The sequence below is a fragment of the Aethalodelphis obliquidens genome, unplaced genomic scaffold, assembly GCF_003676395.1.
Source record: "Aethalodelphis obliquidens isolate GAN/ISIS:26980383/991018 unplaced genomic scaffold, ASM367639v1 scaffold3, whole genome shotgun sequence".
In the NCBI taxonomy this organism is placed as follows: domain Eukaryota; kingdom Metazoa; phylum Chordata; class Mammalia; order Artiodactyla; family Delphinidae; genus Aethalodelphis; species Aethalodelphis obliquidens.
Window position 1 is genome coordinate 24,371,787 of NW_020837947.1, and position 15,852 is coordinate 24,387,638.

At 40.0% G+C, this 15,852-nt stretch overlaps 1 protein-coding gene across 1 annotated transcript in view; it reads left to right on the plus strand.

Moving 5' to 3' along the window:
• Positions 1-4,953: 4,953 nt before the first annotated feature.
• Positions 4,954-15,852, plus strand: part of TXLNB (taxilin beta) — a 40,209-nt gene continuing 29,310 nt past the window's right edge. The window contains exons 1-3 of the mRNA XM_027085001.1: positions 4,954-5,089; positions 7,322-7,774; positions 14,309-14,400. Coding sequence (XP_026940802.1) covers positions 7,336-7,774; positions 14,309-14,400 — 531 coding nt within the window. The 5' untranslated portion in view covers positions 4,954-5,089; positions 7,322-7,335. The remainder of the gene's footprint in view (positions 5,090-7,321; positions 7,775-14,308; positions 14,401-15,852) is intronic.

Consider the following 15,852-nt stretch of genomic DNA (forward strand, 5'->3'; position numbering starts at 1 on the left):
ACATATATTGCATTTTTTACAAATTGAAGGTTTGAGGCAACCCTGCATCTAGCAAGTCTATTGGTACCATTTTTTTCTAATACTATTTGCTCACTTTACGTCTCTGTATCACATTTTGGTAATTCTCCAAATATTTCAAACATTTTCATTATCATATTTCTTATGGCAATCTGTAATTAGTAATCTTTGATGTTATTATTGTAATTTGTTGGAACACCACAAACCACACTCATATAAGATGTGGAACTTAATGGATAAGTGTTGCTTGTCCACCGACCAGCTGTTTCCCTGTCTCTCCTTCTCCTCAGGCCTCCCTATTCCCTGAGACATGACAATATTAAAATTAGGCCAAGTAATAACCCTACAATGGCCTCTAAGTAAAAGGAAGAGTCATACATGTCTCACTTTAAATCAAAAGCTAGAAATGACTAGGCTTCGTGAGGAAGCCGTGTTGAAAGCCAAGATAGGCTAAAAGCTAAGTCTCATGCACAAGTTGTGAATGTAAACATTTTTTTTTTTTTTTTTTTGCGGTACGCGTGCCTCTCACTGTCGTGGCCTCTCCCGTTGCGGAGCACAGGCTCCGGACGCGCAGGCTCGGCGGCCATGGCTCACGGACCCAGCCGCTCCGCGGCATGTGGGATCTTCCCGGACCGGGGCACGAACCCGTGTCCCCTGCATCGGCAGGCAGACTCCCAATCACTGCACCACCGGGGAAGCCCTGTAAACATTCCTGAAGGAAATTAAAAGTGCTATTCCAGTGAACACATGAATGATAAGAAAGCAAAACAGCCTTCTCACTGTTAGGGAAAATGTTTTAGTGGTCTGGATAGAAGATCAAACCAGCCACGATATTCCCTTAAGCCAAAGCCTAATCCAGAGCATTAACCCTCTTCAATTCTATGAAGGCTGAGAGAGGTCAGGAAGCTGCAGAAGAGAAGTCTGAATCTAGCGAGGTTGGTTCATGAGGTTTAAGGAAAGAAGCTGTCTCCATCATATAAAAGTATAAGGTGAAGCAGCAAGTCCCTGATATAGAAGCTGCAGCAAGTTATCCAGAAGATCTAGCTAAGATAATTAATGAAGGTGGCAACACTAAACAGATTTTTAGTGTAGACAAAACAGTCTTATATTGGAAGAAGATGCCATCTAGGACTTTCACAGCTAGAGAGGAGGAGTCAATGCTTGGCTTCAAAGCTTCAAAGGACAGGCTGACTCTCTTGTTAGGAAGAGAAGTTGAAACCAATGCTCATTTACCATTCCAAAAATCCTACGGCCCTCAAGAATTATGCTAAATCTACTTTGCCTGTGCTCTATCAGTGGAACAACAAAGCCCGGATGACAGCACATCTATTTACAACATAGTTTACTGAATATTTTAAGCCAACTGTTGAGACCTAGTGCCCAGAAAAAGACTCCTTTCAAAAGATTACTGTTCATTGACAAAGCACCTGGTCATCCAAGAGCTCTGATGGAGGTGTACTATGAGATTAGTGTTGTTTTCATGACTGCTAACAAAACACCCATTCTTCAGTCCATAGATCAAGGAATTATTTCAACTTTTAAGTCTTATTATTTAAGAAATATATTTTGTAAGGCTATAGCTGCCATAGATAGTGATTTCTCTGATAGATCTGGGTAAAGTAAATTGAAAACTTTCTGGAAAGGATTCACCATTCTAGATACCTTTAAGAACATTCATGATTCATGGGAAGAGGTCAGAATATCAACATTCACTAGAGTTTGGCAGAAGTTGATTCCAGCCCTCATGGATGACTTTGAGGGGTTCAAGACTTCAGTAGAGGAAGTAACTGCAGATGTGAAATAGAATTAGAAGTGGAGTCTGAAGGTGTGACTGAATTGCTGCAATCTCACGGTAAAACCCTTAACATAAGGAGTTGCTTCTTATGTATGAACAAAGAAAGTGGTTTTTTGAGATGGAATCTACTCCTGGTGAAGATGCTGTGAAGACTGTTGAAATGACAGTAAACGATTTAGAATTTTACATAAACTTTGTTCATAAAACAGCAGCAGGGTTGGAGAGGACAGACTCTAATTTTGAAAGCTCTACTGTGGGTAAGATGTTATCAAACAGGATTGCATGCTACAGAGAAATCATTTGTGAAAGGAAGAGTTAATCAGTGTGGCAAACTTCACTGTTGTCTTATTTAAGAAATTACCCCAGCGGGCTTCCCTGGTGGCGCAGTGGTTGAGAGTCCGCCTGCCGATGCAGGGGACACGGGTTCGTGCCCCGGTCCGGGAAGATCCCACATGCCGCGGAGCGGCTGGGCCCGTGAGCCATGGCCGCTGAGCCTGCACATCCGGAGCCTGTGCTCTGCAACGGGAGAGGCCACAGCGGTGAGAGGCCCGCGTACCGCACAAAAAAAAAAAAAAAGAAATTACCCCAGCCACCCCAGCCTTGAGCAGCCACCATCCTGATAAATCAGCAGCCAACACTGAGGCAAGACCCTCCGTCAGCAAAAATATTCCAACTCACTGAAGGCTCAGATGATGGCTAGCATTTTTTTATCAAAACAGTATTTTTTAATTAAGCTATGTACACTGGTTTTTTTTAGACATAATGCTATGGCATCCTTAATAGACTACAGTACAGTGTAAACATAACTTTTATATACACTGGGAAACAAAAAAGTTCATGTGACTTGATTTATTGCAATATTAGCTTTATTTTGGTGGTCTGAAACTTAACTCGCAATATCTCCAAGGTATGCCTGTGTAAGTCAATTCTGGATTATCTGGGTAGCTGTCATTTCGGTGTTACCATGTATACCGTTCATTTTGTGCCTTCATTATCATGTGTACATCTAGTTAAGTTAGCACCAATTATTTTAATAATTGCAGGAAGATGAGAAAGAGCAATAAATGATGCATTAATATCAAAGGAAGTCCAGTTGAAATTATGGCAGGTCACATGAATGAAACTTATGTAGTAATCTGAATGGACCAAGTGTTGATGAAATTGAGTCATTTCATAAAGCCTATTGTAGAAGAGTGCCAGGAACTCAAAAGGACCAGTAGCCAGTACCATATTCATGTTGCAAGTAGCAATCTGGGTTCAGCAAAATATTATCAGTCACATAAAAGTAATGTTGTTATTTTGAATTGTATTTATTGGTTCTGTAGGGTTTTCTAAATAATATTTTTTTAATTGTATCATATAATAACTAAGTATCAGAAGTTTATATCTATTTTTACATCAGTATATATTGGTACAAATAATAATATAATTTGTTTCAGTCATGGTGAGTTCTCTTTCTTCCTTTAAATTAATTTCAACATTAAGTTATTCTGTTAAGAGAATATGTACATTACTTAAATTTGAGAAGCACTGACTTATTGTTTGTATTTACTGAGAGATCTCTCCGGGCTGGTTTGCTACAATCCAATATGAAATATCACTCACTGTGGCCCTCACCAAGTACTTATTAACTTCGAAGGAAGTACTTTTTTCTCTCACCCATTTTAATTCACCAACTTTATTATCAAATGATGCAGTAAACAGCTTCACTGTCTTCCTCTCTGGAATTTCTTTATCCTGACCTCCACTTACTGGGTACTCATCTATCTATAACCTATGCCTTCCCTGAACTCGGAGAAAGGGGTGAAAAAAAGTTGGGGAGTAGGATTATTTCAGTTTCCTTTTGCTACTACAACAGGTTACCACAAATCTAGTGGCTTATAAACAACACAAATTTCTTCTTTTACAGTTCTGGAGGTCAAAAATCCAAAATGAGTTTCACTGGGCTGAAACCAGGTATCAACAGAATTGCATTCCTTCTGGAGGATCTCAAGAAGAATGTGCTTCCTTGTCTTTCCCAGCTTCTCGGGGGTCTTCACATTTCTTGGCTTGTGTCCCTCCATCACTCTGACCTCTGCTTGGATCATCAAATCTTCTTTTCTGACTCTGACCCTCCGGCTTCCCTCTTTCATTTACAAGGACCCTTGTGATTACAAGGGACCCACCCAAGTAATTCTGGATAGTGTGTCTATCTCAAGATCCTCAACTTGATCACATCTGCAAAGTCTGTTTCACCATGTAACATAGCATATTCACAGGTTCCTGGGATTAGGATGTGGAAGTCTTTCTGGTGGCATGATTCTGCCTAACACAGTGGCTATCAATATGCCCAGCCAGTCCCAAGAGCAGAAACTCTGATGGGGGAACCCAACTTGGAAAAGTGTGGGAACACATTCTCCAGAAAGAGAAGAAAAGGGGAATGGACGTAGGTTAAGAGAAAGAGGCATTATATGGTGAATGAAGAGGAGGTTATTTTTCTGAGGAGGATTAAGGAACAGGTTGAAGGCTTGAGATGGTGGGAAAGACTTGGAAAAGTCACTGTGGAAGGTGGGAAAGCCTGCAACTAAAGAAAAAGCAACTGCTTCCCCAGGGCTTACCTGAGTAAAGGCAGTTACCTGAGTAAGACGTGGGGTCTGAGGTCACGCCAATTAGCATGTACATAAAGATGGCACTAAACCCAGTGCCAAAAGAGCTGTCTAAATTTTTATTTCAAATTTTAGGACAAAACCAAACAATGACGTAAGAATTAAAGTGTTTCTACCATCTCCTTTTTGTTATGCCATGTTTCTTCTTTTTCCTTGATTCCTATAAGAAACTTGACACTAATTAAGCTAGCATAAGAAGGTGGTAAAAAAAGAAGATGAATCATAGACCACACTGGAAATAAACCAAGAAATAAGAAAAACTGATCTCTGCCCCGAAGAACAACAATGGTGAAAAACTGCGCTAGCAAAGGGGCTATGTACTGAGAGTTTAAATATTTTTTAAAGGACAAAAAATGGAGTCTGATAAGATGTACCAGCTGCTTCTCTTTTCTAAGACATTTGCCCAGGAGACAGCTACTAATGCTTGAATGTATTTCTCTCTTGCTGTGTCACAGGATGTTCCTCTCCCCTCCCCACCCCCTCCCTGCTCTCCTGCTGCGTGTGTGTGTGTTTGGTTTCTCTCTCCCTGGTAAGAACTCAGCCCCCGCCTGTCTCCTGCTGTTGCTGCTGCTTGACTAGCTTGCTGCCTCTTGCCTCTCCTTTCTCTCTCTGCTTAGCACCTTGCCTTCTGGTAAGTATGAAAAACACTCCCCCAAGCCCTGTGAGATGATGTAGGGTGCGGTTTGTGGTGTTCAAAACTTGCAACTTTGAGACTGCCAGTGAACTGTTGAAGAACTTTCCATTGTTTTACTTACAATTAAAATGTGTTGCTCAGGAAGGGATGTGTGTGTGGTAATCTGTTGGGACTGCCAGGACAAGTGAAAAATTCTCTCTCAGAGGAGGCAAAAGATGGGCAATGAAGTTTATAGAAAATAAAACAGAAATAATTTCTTGCTGTAAAACTGATTGATACAGAAAGAGAATTTAAAAGTAACAGAGTTCTTTGACTGTTTTTTTCCTCTTGTGGATTTGTCTTGAGGCTACTTTTAGGAATTGAGTTGTCCTGTGGTTTACAACAACTCAGTTATTCTGTTTTAAAGTAAATGTGGAGCATGAGTTTAAAGGAGATCCATGGACTTAATATAAAAAAAATCAATGATTATGGCCTCTGATGAATGAAGAATAAATCAAATACAAACAAAACGCTTGCATTTAGACTAACCACACTAAAATTCCTATGGACAATCAGTTTTAAATTCATTGCTTTAAAGTTTGGTTTACTTTAGATTTTATTTCATCCTCAGGAGGCTCCCTAACACTTTAAAACCCACATATGGATTTAAACCAATAAATGTTTACTGTTTTCAATTTGATTTAAAAAGTATTCTCTTCCCTTGATTTCCAAAGACGAAGTGCTAAAGGCCAGGGCTCCTTTTAGAAGAGCTTAAAATAACTTCTGGCTGGACAGCAGGTGCCATGTGTCTTTCTCCAAGTTCAGGGGAAGCACAAGTTATATATAGATGTGTGTGCCCAACAAGCAGGGGTCAGGATAAAGAATTCCAGTGATGAAGACAATGAAGCTGTTTACTGCATCGTTTGATAATAAAGATGGTGAATTAAAATAAATGAGAGAAAAAAGTACTTCCTTCAAAGTTAATGAGTATTTGGTGAGGGCCACAGGTAGGTGGCAATGTCTGTACATTGAATTTTCTGTTCTTGTTTGCATTCGAGCATTTGACATTGCCTGCCCTAAGAACCAGAGGAGGAAGCTGCATAGTACATGGAGCAGTATGTTTTAGTTTTCGCTTTCATGCCACCACAACAGCAAAACCTGTGTGTTATTAGGACCCTGTCGTAATTGTATGCTGCTAATTAGCAGCATCACCATTAAATATTATTTACAAATAAAGCGCACCATAACTTAAAGGTCTAAGCCAAAGGTACTGCAACACTAGAAATGGTGATAGCCAGAAACCCTCAGCCCATTCCTCACCCCCTATTTCCAAAGAGCCCATATTATACCTGGATTATTCCCCTAATTCATTCCCTCCCTGCTTTTTAGACATTTCTACTTCTTAAAAAGTATTGTTATCCTAGAGCTCCTTGACTGAGACAAGAAAGTTGCAATCTGTTTTTTTTCTAAAAGAAAGTCAGTTTTTATATCAGAACAAAAAGGTATAGAAACTCAAGGAATTGTTATTATGAGCATCACCATGTTTCCATACAAGTTCATTAGTTAATTTATACCTTTCCTCATTCTCTCTTATTCCAAAAATGAGGCTGGTTTGAACCTCAGAAAATAAAAAGTGTTTTTCTGATTGATAATTACATGTTGCTCATTTGGGAAAAGGAAAATACCAGACAAGCAAGTATCTCCTGTATCCAATATAATAATTCATTTATATTAATGGACTCATACTAATCAATATGGATTAAAATAGAGTTTAGAATGTTATCATTATGAATGATTTTAGTAAGGTCAATGGCTCTTGCATTCAATGTTTTAACTTTGGGGAAAAAGCACCAATTTAAATTTAAACGTTAAATGTATATATCTATGTATTTATAACGACTGTAAATCTACATAGAATTATATAAGAGAATGGTAACACAAACTGGCTATTCTAAGCAAAATGACAAATATGACCATGAAAAACGGTATCTTGAATTACTCTGTTAACATCAGTAATAGGAGATACTATCGGAATTTAAAGACCAAAACCAAAAATATGCTAATGGTATGACTCGATTTGGAAAGATGCTTCTCACTGTCCCTACTCAACTAATTGCAATATTGACGGTTTGTGGAAGTACATTCATTCTATGTTAGAAACTGTAATTAGTAGGTGCCCATGTGGGAATAGCCTTACCATTTACCTGTAACTGGGTTAACCACATCAACGCTGGCTGTGCTTACCACCAGATACCACTCCCAGTATGGAGACCAATCAGTCTGTACAGCTGTCGGGGGAGCCACAGTCAACACCTGTGGGGGACAGTTCAGTATTGCCCAGTCAAAATGGCCTTGAGAAGCAAGATGATCAGGATTCCTCAACCCCACTCCTAGCACCTGAGGAGGAGGCAGATGTGCAGCCTGAACGGGGAGCCCATGATATCTCTGAAGAACTGAACCGACAACTGGAAGACATCATTAACACGTACGGGTCTGCTGTCAGCACGGCAGGGAAAGAGGGTCCCACCGCGGCCAAGGAGCAGCCTGAGAACACAGCACCACCTGACAATGAGGACAGGGCCTGCGAGGAGGCCGCTGAAGAGACGGAGAGAGAACCTCCGGCCTCTGGAGAGCCGCCCACGTCCAAAGAGCCTGTCAGCAATAAAGAGCAAAAACTGGAGAAGAAAATTCTAAAAGGATTAGGCAAGTAGTTACATTCTAATGTATGACTTTTCTTTGAATTATTCCTAAAAAGGGGCACTTCCTCCAATCTTGCTAAGAGCCACATCTCATATCTGGATTTTACCACAATAGCTTCCTTCAGGATCACCAGTACCTTACTGTACATATCCTCAGCCCCTTAGTAGTGTGTTCCATTACTACATATATAAAATATTTTTTAATTTAACAAAGCTCTTCAGAAATGTATTAATTATAGAATGTTGAAAATCTCAGAAAACAATTTTACTCTCATTAGTTCACTGGTTCAGCAAATATTTACTAATGCCTAGTCTTTATGAGGTACACAAAGATAAAAAAGTCTTTGGTTAAGGAGCTCTAGGTCTGGAGAGAAAAATAAACATGTACACTAATTGTTATATAGGATAAGTGCTACAACAGGCACAGGAAAATTGTTAGGAGAGCACTGAGGATTGGTAACACCAAAAATGGCTGTGAAAGAAGGATGAGAGAGTTAATTTTTTAGCTATAAGTGAGAGCATGTTACTGCACATAGGAGCGTCCCTCTGCTTGTCTTGGTGAATTTCACTGAACCACTCACTGCAATCACCACCTCCTATGTGATACATTCCCTGACATGCCCAGGTAGAGTTAGCATCACCTTCCGTCTTTCTCCATGAAATTTTCGGCAGCAATCATTTGTTTATATACCTGCCTCCCAAGCTGGAGGGAGAATCTATTGAGACAGTGGTCCCATCTTACTCGTTTCTGGAAGACAGTGCGGGAGAGTAAAAGATCATGGGCACTGGAGTCAGACTCCAGTGGACAAGTTACGTGTAAACCCCAAAGTATGTCTATGCTGTCATAGGACCTCACTTTGGCGCGTGAAACCACTGCTGGCAATGCTTTCAAGAAGGGCTAAAGGACACATTCAGACAGCTACTTTACCTACTTAACATAAAGATGAACCCAGATAACACCAAGTTCTAAAGTGCAAGATTAGAATCACTTTAGTGTTTTGGAACTCTGGGAAACAGAATAAAGTTGCTCTGTGTTACAGAGCTATTTTTTCTTCCCTATCCAAGGCATCTCAGAAATAACCTTTTACATTAGTCATTGTTAAACTTTCCGTAAGATAAAACAAAATCACATCACAGAGGTGAATGATTTTAAGTATTCCTAACCAGGAAAGTTCTTTGGCTTTATCACTTTGAAACTACTTCTACATAGGAATTCCTATGTGTTATAATGGGGGGATAGGTATGAAGAAAGCAGGGGTGAAGTTAAACATGACCAATTTTGGTTTCTATTCTGTCTTCCATAAGTTATTTCAAAGTCTGTATTAACCGCATACTTACCAAATAATCAAAAAAATTCTTAAAGAAAGAAAAAATTTCACAACTAATTCTGCCACTTTCAATAAGTTACCAAAGTTCAACTGAATGTTTATCAGAACCAATGTTTGTGATCAGAGTGCCCAGGTGGGTCCACTCTAATTACATGTGTATAAGCTGCTGACACTTTCATGCTGTTCCTCTGAACACTATCAGTATATTCTTCTAAACATTGTACTATTTCAGCTATATTATGGGTTAAAACAATTTTTTTTAATTAATTAATTATTTTTGGCTGTGTTGGGTCTTCGTTTCTGTGCAAGGGCTTTCTCTAGTTGCGGCGAGCGGGGGCCACTCTTCATCGCGGTGCGCGGGCCTCTCACCATCGCAGCCTCTCTTGTTGCGGAGCACAGGCTCCAGACACGCAGGCTAAGTAGTTGTGGCTCACGGGCCCAGTTGCTCCGTGGCATGTGGGATCCTCCCAGACCAGGGCCCGAACCCATGTCCCCTGCATTGGCAGGCAGATTCTCAACCACTGCGCCACCAGGGAAGCCCAAAACAATATTTTTAAGCTAATTTAAATATTTTTAAATCATTTCAATTATCTGCAAGTGGTTTTAACAGGTTTCTTGGCTATTTTTCAATTAAATGATACTACACTATGGTCTAGACCAATGATTTCAAACTTACTGTGCATTGGAATCAAATGCAGAATTTGTCAAAAATGCTGTGGCTGAGCAGAGAGATTCAGAATTGGTAGGTCTGGACTGGGGCCAAGGCACCCTGGGTAATTTTGACACAAACAGATTGCGGAAGCAATGGTTCTGATGCTTCAGAAAGTTCTTCCTCCACCCATGTGGAGAAAATATAAAGTGCCAGCTGTGGTCTTCTTTTAGAAACTATCTGAAGCTTTTATAGAATATTAGTATGTCATTCAATCCATACCTGAAGATATATCTTTAGTCTTTGCTTACATATTTGATCAAAGATGAGTCTTTAATTATTGTATGTTTATCAGATAACATTTGCTTTATTGATACATTTGAGATACTGAAATGTTCTGACTCAATAACCCCAAATTTTCCAAAGTATATACTTTGGGATATTTGAGATTTCAGACCAAGCTTGTCTCCTAACTGCCAGAATTCTCTGACCTCTAATATATACAATAGTGAAAAATCTCCAATAGTGATGGGCACAGTTTACAACATTTCCTAAATTTATTGGACCAAAAACACCCATCTTTCACAGAACACCTCTGAATATTTGGGAAATGTCTCTACAACCCAAGCACTCAAGACTTGTTTTTCCTTTACAGGCTGCATATCCTCCCACAGTTAACATATTATACACTGGAGCAGCTGGGGGAACACTTTGAAATCTCTTTAGTTGGTGGAGTCACTTTCTCCTTGGCATTGACCAAAACGAAAAACAGATTCCACATGAGACAGCACCATGACATGTCCTCTTAACATCTAAGTGTCCCCCTTCCTTCCCCCACCCCATCTTCCAGCTCACAAGTGTCTTATTAATCTCTTCTCTGTCAGCGTTACGTGGGCTGCACAAGTCCCACGTAGTAAGAAGCACAAAACAATGATAAAATGTAATATCCCTTCTGATATTTAGATTGATAACTGATTGAGTAGGAATTCATAGGTTTGAAGCATAAACCCACGAGAAAAACAAAGCTGATCCACAGGTCCATTCTGAGCTCAGAATCTATCTAATCAACTCACTGATTTACTGAGAGGGAAATTAAAGCCTAGAGAGTTTTAAAGTCTGCCAAAAAAAAAATTATTCAACTAATTGATGTGGTTGTGAGATTAGTCATAAAGAAAGCAAGATGCAGACCTGAAGTCACTAATATTACAGGGCCAAAGATATATAAAAATAATTGATACGTTGGTTGAGGAGCATTTAATTGAGCTACAGTTCAGTTAATTGGTTTCATCTTTCCAGTGACAGGTGAGTTTCAGTTCTACCTTCTGAGTAGCATCTTGACTAGGACATTGATTTTCTAAAATCTTTTTGGCCATTGACTTACTCTGCCTTAGAATGGTCACCTTCCCAGGTAGTCTATTTTATAAGATTTTAGCTTGATTTTTTTTCTAGTTTCACTCTGAGAAGGAAATAAACTGTTGCTTTGATATAAATACTAAATTTTCTGGAAGAAATGGTAGAAAACCAGAAGAATTTAGGAGAGAGAGGAATCCACAGAGACTGAAGGGTCTATGAGTAGATTCATAGAGAAGCTCAAACTTAGGCCAGATCCTGAAAGGAAAGGAGGGTTTGGAGGAGTAAGTGAAGTAAGAGAAAAGAAAAATTTGTCTTGGGAAAAATGATGAGTACTTTCTTCTGACCCAAGTTGGGAATGGATGTATTTATTTCTTACTGCTTTTTCTGATATTATTCTTTTTTATTGTAAGGTTTTGCTTTATTTTGTTTTCCCTGGAATAATCTCATTATTAGGCTCAAAGTTGTTTTCTTTTTAAGAAAGTTTTCTTTACAGTTATAGCTAAGAAATTGCTAGCACCTTAAACACATAAAGCCGATTTTTCCTCTTGTGTCAGACACTGTCACCAAATGACCCCATTTCCTAAAATTGTAAATTATAGCCTTTCTTAGAAGATGAGTGGGTCTCTGTCTATCCCCCTCCTCAACATAATCCCACACAGCACTCTAGTCCAGTGAAACCAATGGAAGTTTACAAATTAAGCTCTCTGACGTTACAAAGTTACGTATTCCATACATGCTTGTCTCCAGTTTCTTGGATTTTTTTGTTGAAATCATTTTTGAAGGGCAGACTGATGCATCTGAATGTTAAACTTCTATACAAAATAAGAGAATATGAGAGCAGAAAGACACCTCAGTGAGTGTGACAATTAAAAAAAAACAAACAACACCTGTTCTCATCATTAAAGAAAACAAAAGGGGGAGAAGATACTGAATGTGGAGAGAAAAAGAGGCCCACTGGACTCACTCAAGACACGATACGGTTTTCTACGTTGATACTCACACTGAGAGGTATGCTAAGCATACATTAAATGTCACAGGGGAGGGGAAGACCTGCCTTTCCTCTAGCTGATCACAGAGTTGTCTTCTGGACAGCGTTTACTTGACTTACATGATATTAGTGCACAGGTTGGCTTTGTTCTATTATTACCAAGAGTAACTAAACACTTGCCGTGGGCCAAACACTGTGTGGGGTCCTGGGCCGAATCTGGCCAACAGTGCAGGCTCTTGCCTTTAATGGATGATCCTCCAACGCAGGACAGCAGTCAGCATGTGAGCACAAACTGAAGACAAGGGTGAGGGGATGGCCTGACCAACACAAGTCTGTCCCTGCTGCTACAGAAATCACTCAAGGCCACGCCTGGTGGCGGCGGAGCGCAGAGCTTACCAGTTTAAAGGCAGCGTTATGCCACAGGCCATATTGGATTGCTGGTGGGGCACCACTCACCCCCACCTTCTCCCCTGTCTCAGACTGTGTCTCTAATCTGAGCTGATTCACTGGGCAAATATAGATGAAACCAGCTGTTAGGAATGAGGTCACTTTCTTCAAAAAAGTTTCCTTTAATTTCTCTAGGTTTCCCTGGCATCAAAATTCCACATGGGAGTGGAGTGATTTAGAGCAAGTAGACAAACCTTGGATTCAAGCCTTGGCTCTGCCAGGACTGATTATGTAACTTTGGACTTCTCTGGGCTTTCGATTCTTAATCTATAAAATTAACCAGTTGTCTGGGTGCTCTTTGAAGTTCCTTCTAGACCTAAAATTCTTTGATGCCGTTAGAGTTATCAGTTTTAGCAAATGAAAATACAAGCTGCCCAGGGAACTTTGAATTTCAGATAAACAAACCATTATTTTTTACTACGAGTGTGTCCCATGTCCTGTATTTCATCTGGCAATCCTAATTCCATGATATATCTGCCTCTCCAGGATGAAAGCAAAAATTCCAGCAAAGGAGACATGGCTGTTCTTGGGGGAGAGGTTGTCAAAGTTGTTAATATTCTTAAGCAGATTTATATCAGGAAACTTGGGCTCCACTGTATGGTCTGACCTCCCAACCCTGATTAGAAAGGGTGGCCGTCACAGGTGGGTGAGGATGGGGAAGCTGCTCCACCTTGGCCCTGCTGTTTGCAAAGATACATTCAGTGGTACATACACGTAGGCCTCAGGGTCTGGCTCCTGCCTACAATGCTCAGCCCAGTGGGCACTGAAAGACAAGATTTCCAGGCATCACAGAAAGGCTAACCAGGCAGTGTGAGCTGAAGAGGACAAAAGGAAGAACAATGGGGAAAGCAAAGAAAGAATCTGAGGCTCACTGTCAAATAGTCAGGAACAGATGAGTTTTTAAATGTAGCATAAACTCCAGCTGGAAACAAAATGAAACTGCCAACAGAGATTAAGGCCTGGGTGAGAGAAGGGAAGACCCAGGGAGGCTAAATCTGCAGCCAGAGAGACACAAAAAGGCCTATGAAAAAGGCCCTGTCTTGGGTCCATTTTCTCTATATTTTGACTTTATTCCCCACTTGTTAGGAAATACAATCAGAGTCATTCCACCCAAACGTCATGGAGTAGGCTCATGCACAGAAACAAGAGAATTGGTTCCCCCCCCCACCAACAAAAGAGCAAAGAGGTACTAAAGGAACAAAACCAAAAAAAGGGGCAGCCTAAACTGTCATGTTTCTCTGCTTTGGGCTGGAATTTTAACAGCTCCATGTATTAATGCTGGCTGTTTCACAGTAGTCAGATATTTAGATAGGCTGGTTTGCTTCTTTTCTTAGATAATTAACATGGGGAAGTGGATGATTTATTCTTTCATAAAGTCAGTCTTTTTTATTCTTTTGAATATTTTCAGAATGTTCAAAATCCCTTGGAATATTTAGAACATGGGGGGAAGTAACAAGAATGGATTCTGGGGATGAAAATTTGGGGACTACCCTTATAGCAGACATTTATTGAGAATCTACCATGAGCCTGACACTGTACCACACATTTTTACCAACTTCTCATCTAATCACTTATTCTGCAAAATAGGTATCATTCCTTCATACAGGGGAAAAAAAACAAAATTACATCTGCGGCTCAGACAAGTGAAGTGGCTTGGCCAAGGTTGGATAGCAGCTAACAAGCAGACAACCTGAGATTCTAACTCTTATCATTTGACATCAAGTTCAACACTTATTTTTTAAAATGTCTTTATGGTCTTTGTTTTCTTTTAAGGCAAAGAAGCCAATCTGCTAATGCAAAATCTGAACAAGTTGCAAACTCCTGAGGAAAAGCTTGATTTTTTATTCAAGAAGTATGCTGAATTGGTAAGTTCTTTGATTAGCCCTTTTTGTCAGAAAGATTCAAGCTCTGGTTAGAGCTGAGAAAAGGATGCTGTTAGTTTTTCAGGTATATCATTATAGCTGGTTACCTCAGACAAATCAAAGCCAGAATTCATAAAGGCAGAATTTTTAAAAAAGAAAGAAAGAAATAAAAAGAAACAGGAAAACTGAGGAATAACAGCAAAAGGAAGAAAGAGGATACAGTTGGAGTCTACTCCACCTTCAATTATGTGCATAATTTGGGAGATGGAAGAATCATAATTAAAAATTGTGAATATTTAAAAGTTCTTTTTGCCTTTGCAATAAAACAGAAATACACTAGAATAAAGGCAAACTTTCATCCGGTTCTTGTACACAGATTTTTTGAGGGGGTGGTCCCCTCAAGAAGGCAGAGGGTTAATCCCACCCCTCAGTTTGTGACACATTCTCATTTATTCTTGATGACTTTATTGATTGATTCATTCACTCATTCTCTTTGATCTACATTCTTCTCCTTGTCCCCCACGATGGCAAAGCATTTGACATGGATTGTTTTGTTTCCAGTTATAGGTCCTCCCATGCAGTCTCCCTCTCTATAAGGTAGGACCACTGGCAGGAAGGGAAGCCACTCCCAGACTTCAGAGAATCTGTGAAGTGGATGGTCTCCTCGCCAGTACTCTTATAATAGGCCAGTTGGAAGAAAGAGGAGGGTTTAGTGAAGCCAGCCCCCCTAGTTTCAGTGAACCCTCACAAAAACTGGCTAAAGGAGTGGCACCTGAGCTCCGTGCACCACCCCTGAGGTGTACGAGACCCACTGAGGAGATGTGGTGTCCTCTCAGGTGAGGCTGGGCAATGTACCTCTCTCTCATTTCTGCTTCTTTCCCGCATTTCTTTTCCACTTTCTTATTTCTTTTGGAGAAGCAGTGACAGGAAAATGAAACTTAAGCCCCTACACACAACAAAACAATTCCTCCAGGCAGTAGATTGAACTGCCCCTGAAGGCAGATTTACCTTACAGCAAAGAAGCTTAAAGAGTCAGTGCCTCTCACTTGTATGGGCCCCTCTGAGGCCCTGAACATAATTCTCTTTTTTAAGTTTTTTCCTTTTTTTTTTTTTAAAGAAGGTCTCCAAAACTGAGACCCACAAACCCCTCAGGTCTCTGGCTGCATCTTATCCCTATTGATGGAGTAGAGTTTAGTGAGTGACTTGTTTTCCTTCTTTTTTTACTCTAATTTTAGCACTGTGATCCCTATTTATTCTTTCCTTTCTTCCTTGTACCTCGATGCGTCCTGTTACGCTGAATTGTCATGCAACAGACCCAGAGAAATTCTGAAACCCTGAATGACTAGTGATTGCTTAACTCTACCAACAATACTTTTATTTTTTAATCACATAAACCACATCACAATAATATAAGGAAAATGCTGAATATACAAGTAAAAATATCTCTAATCCTAC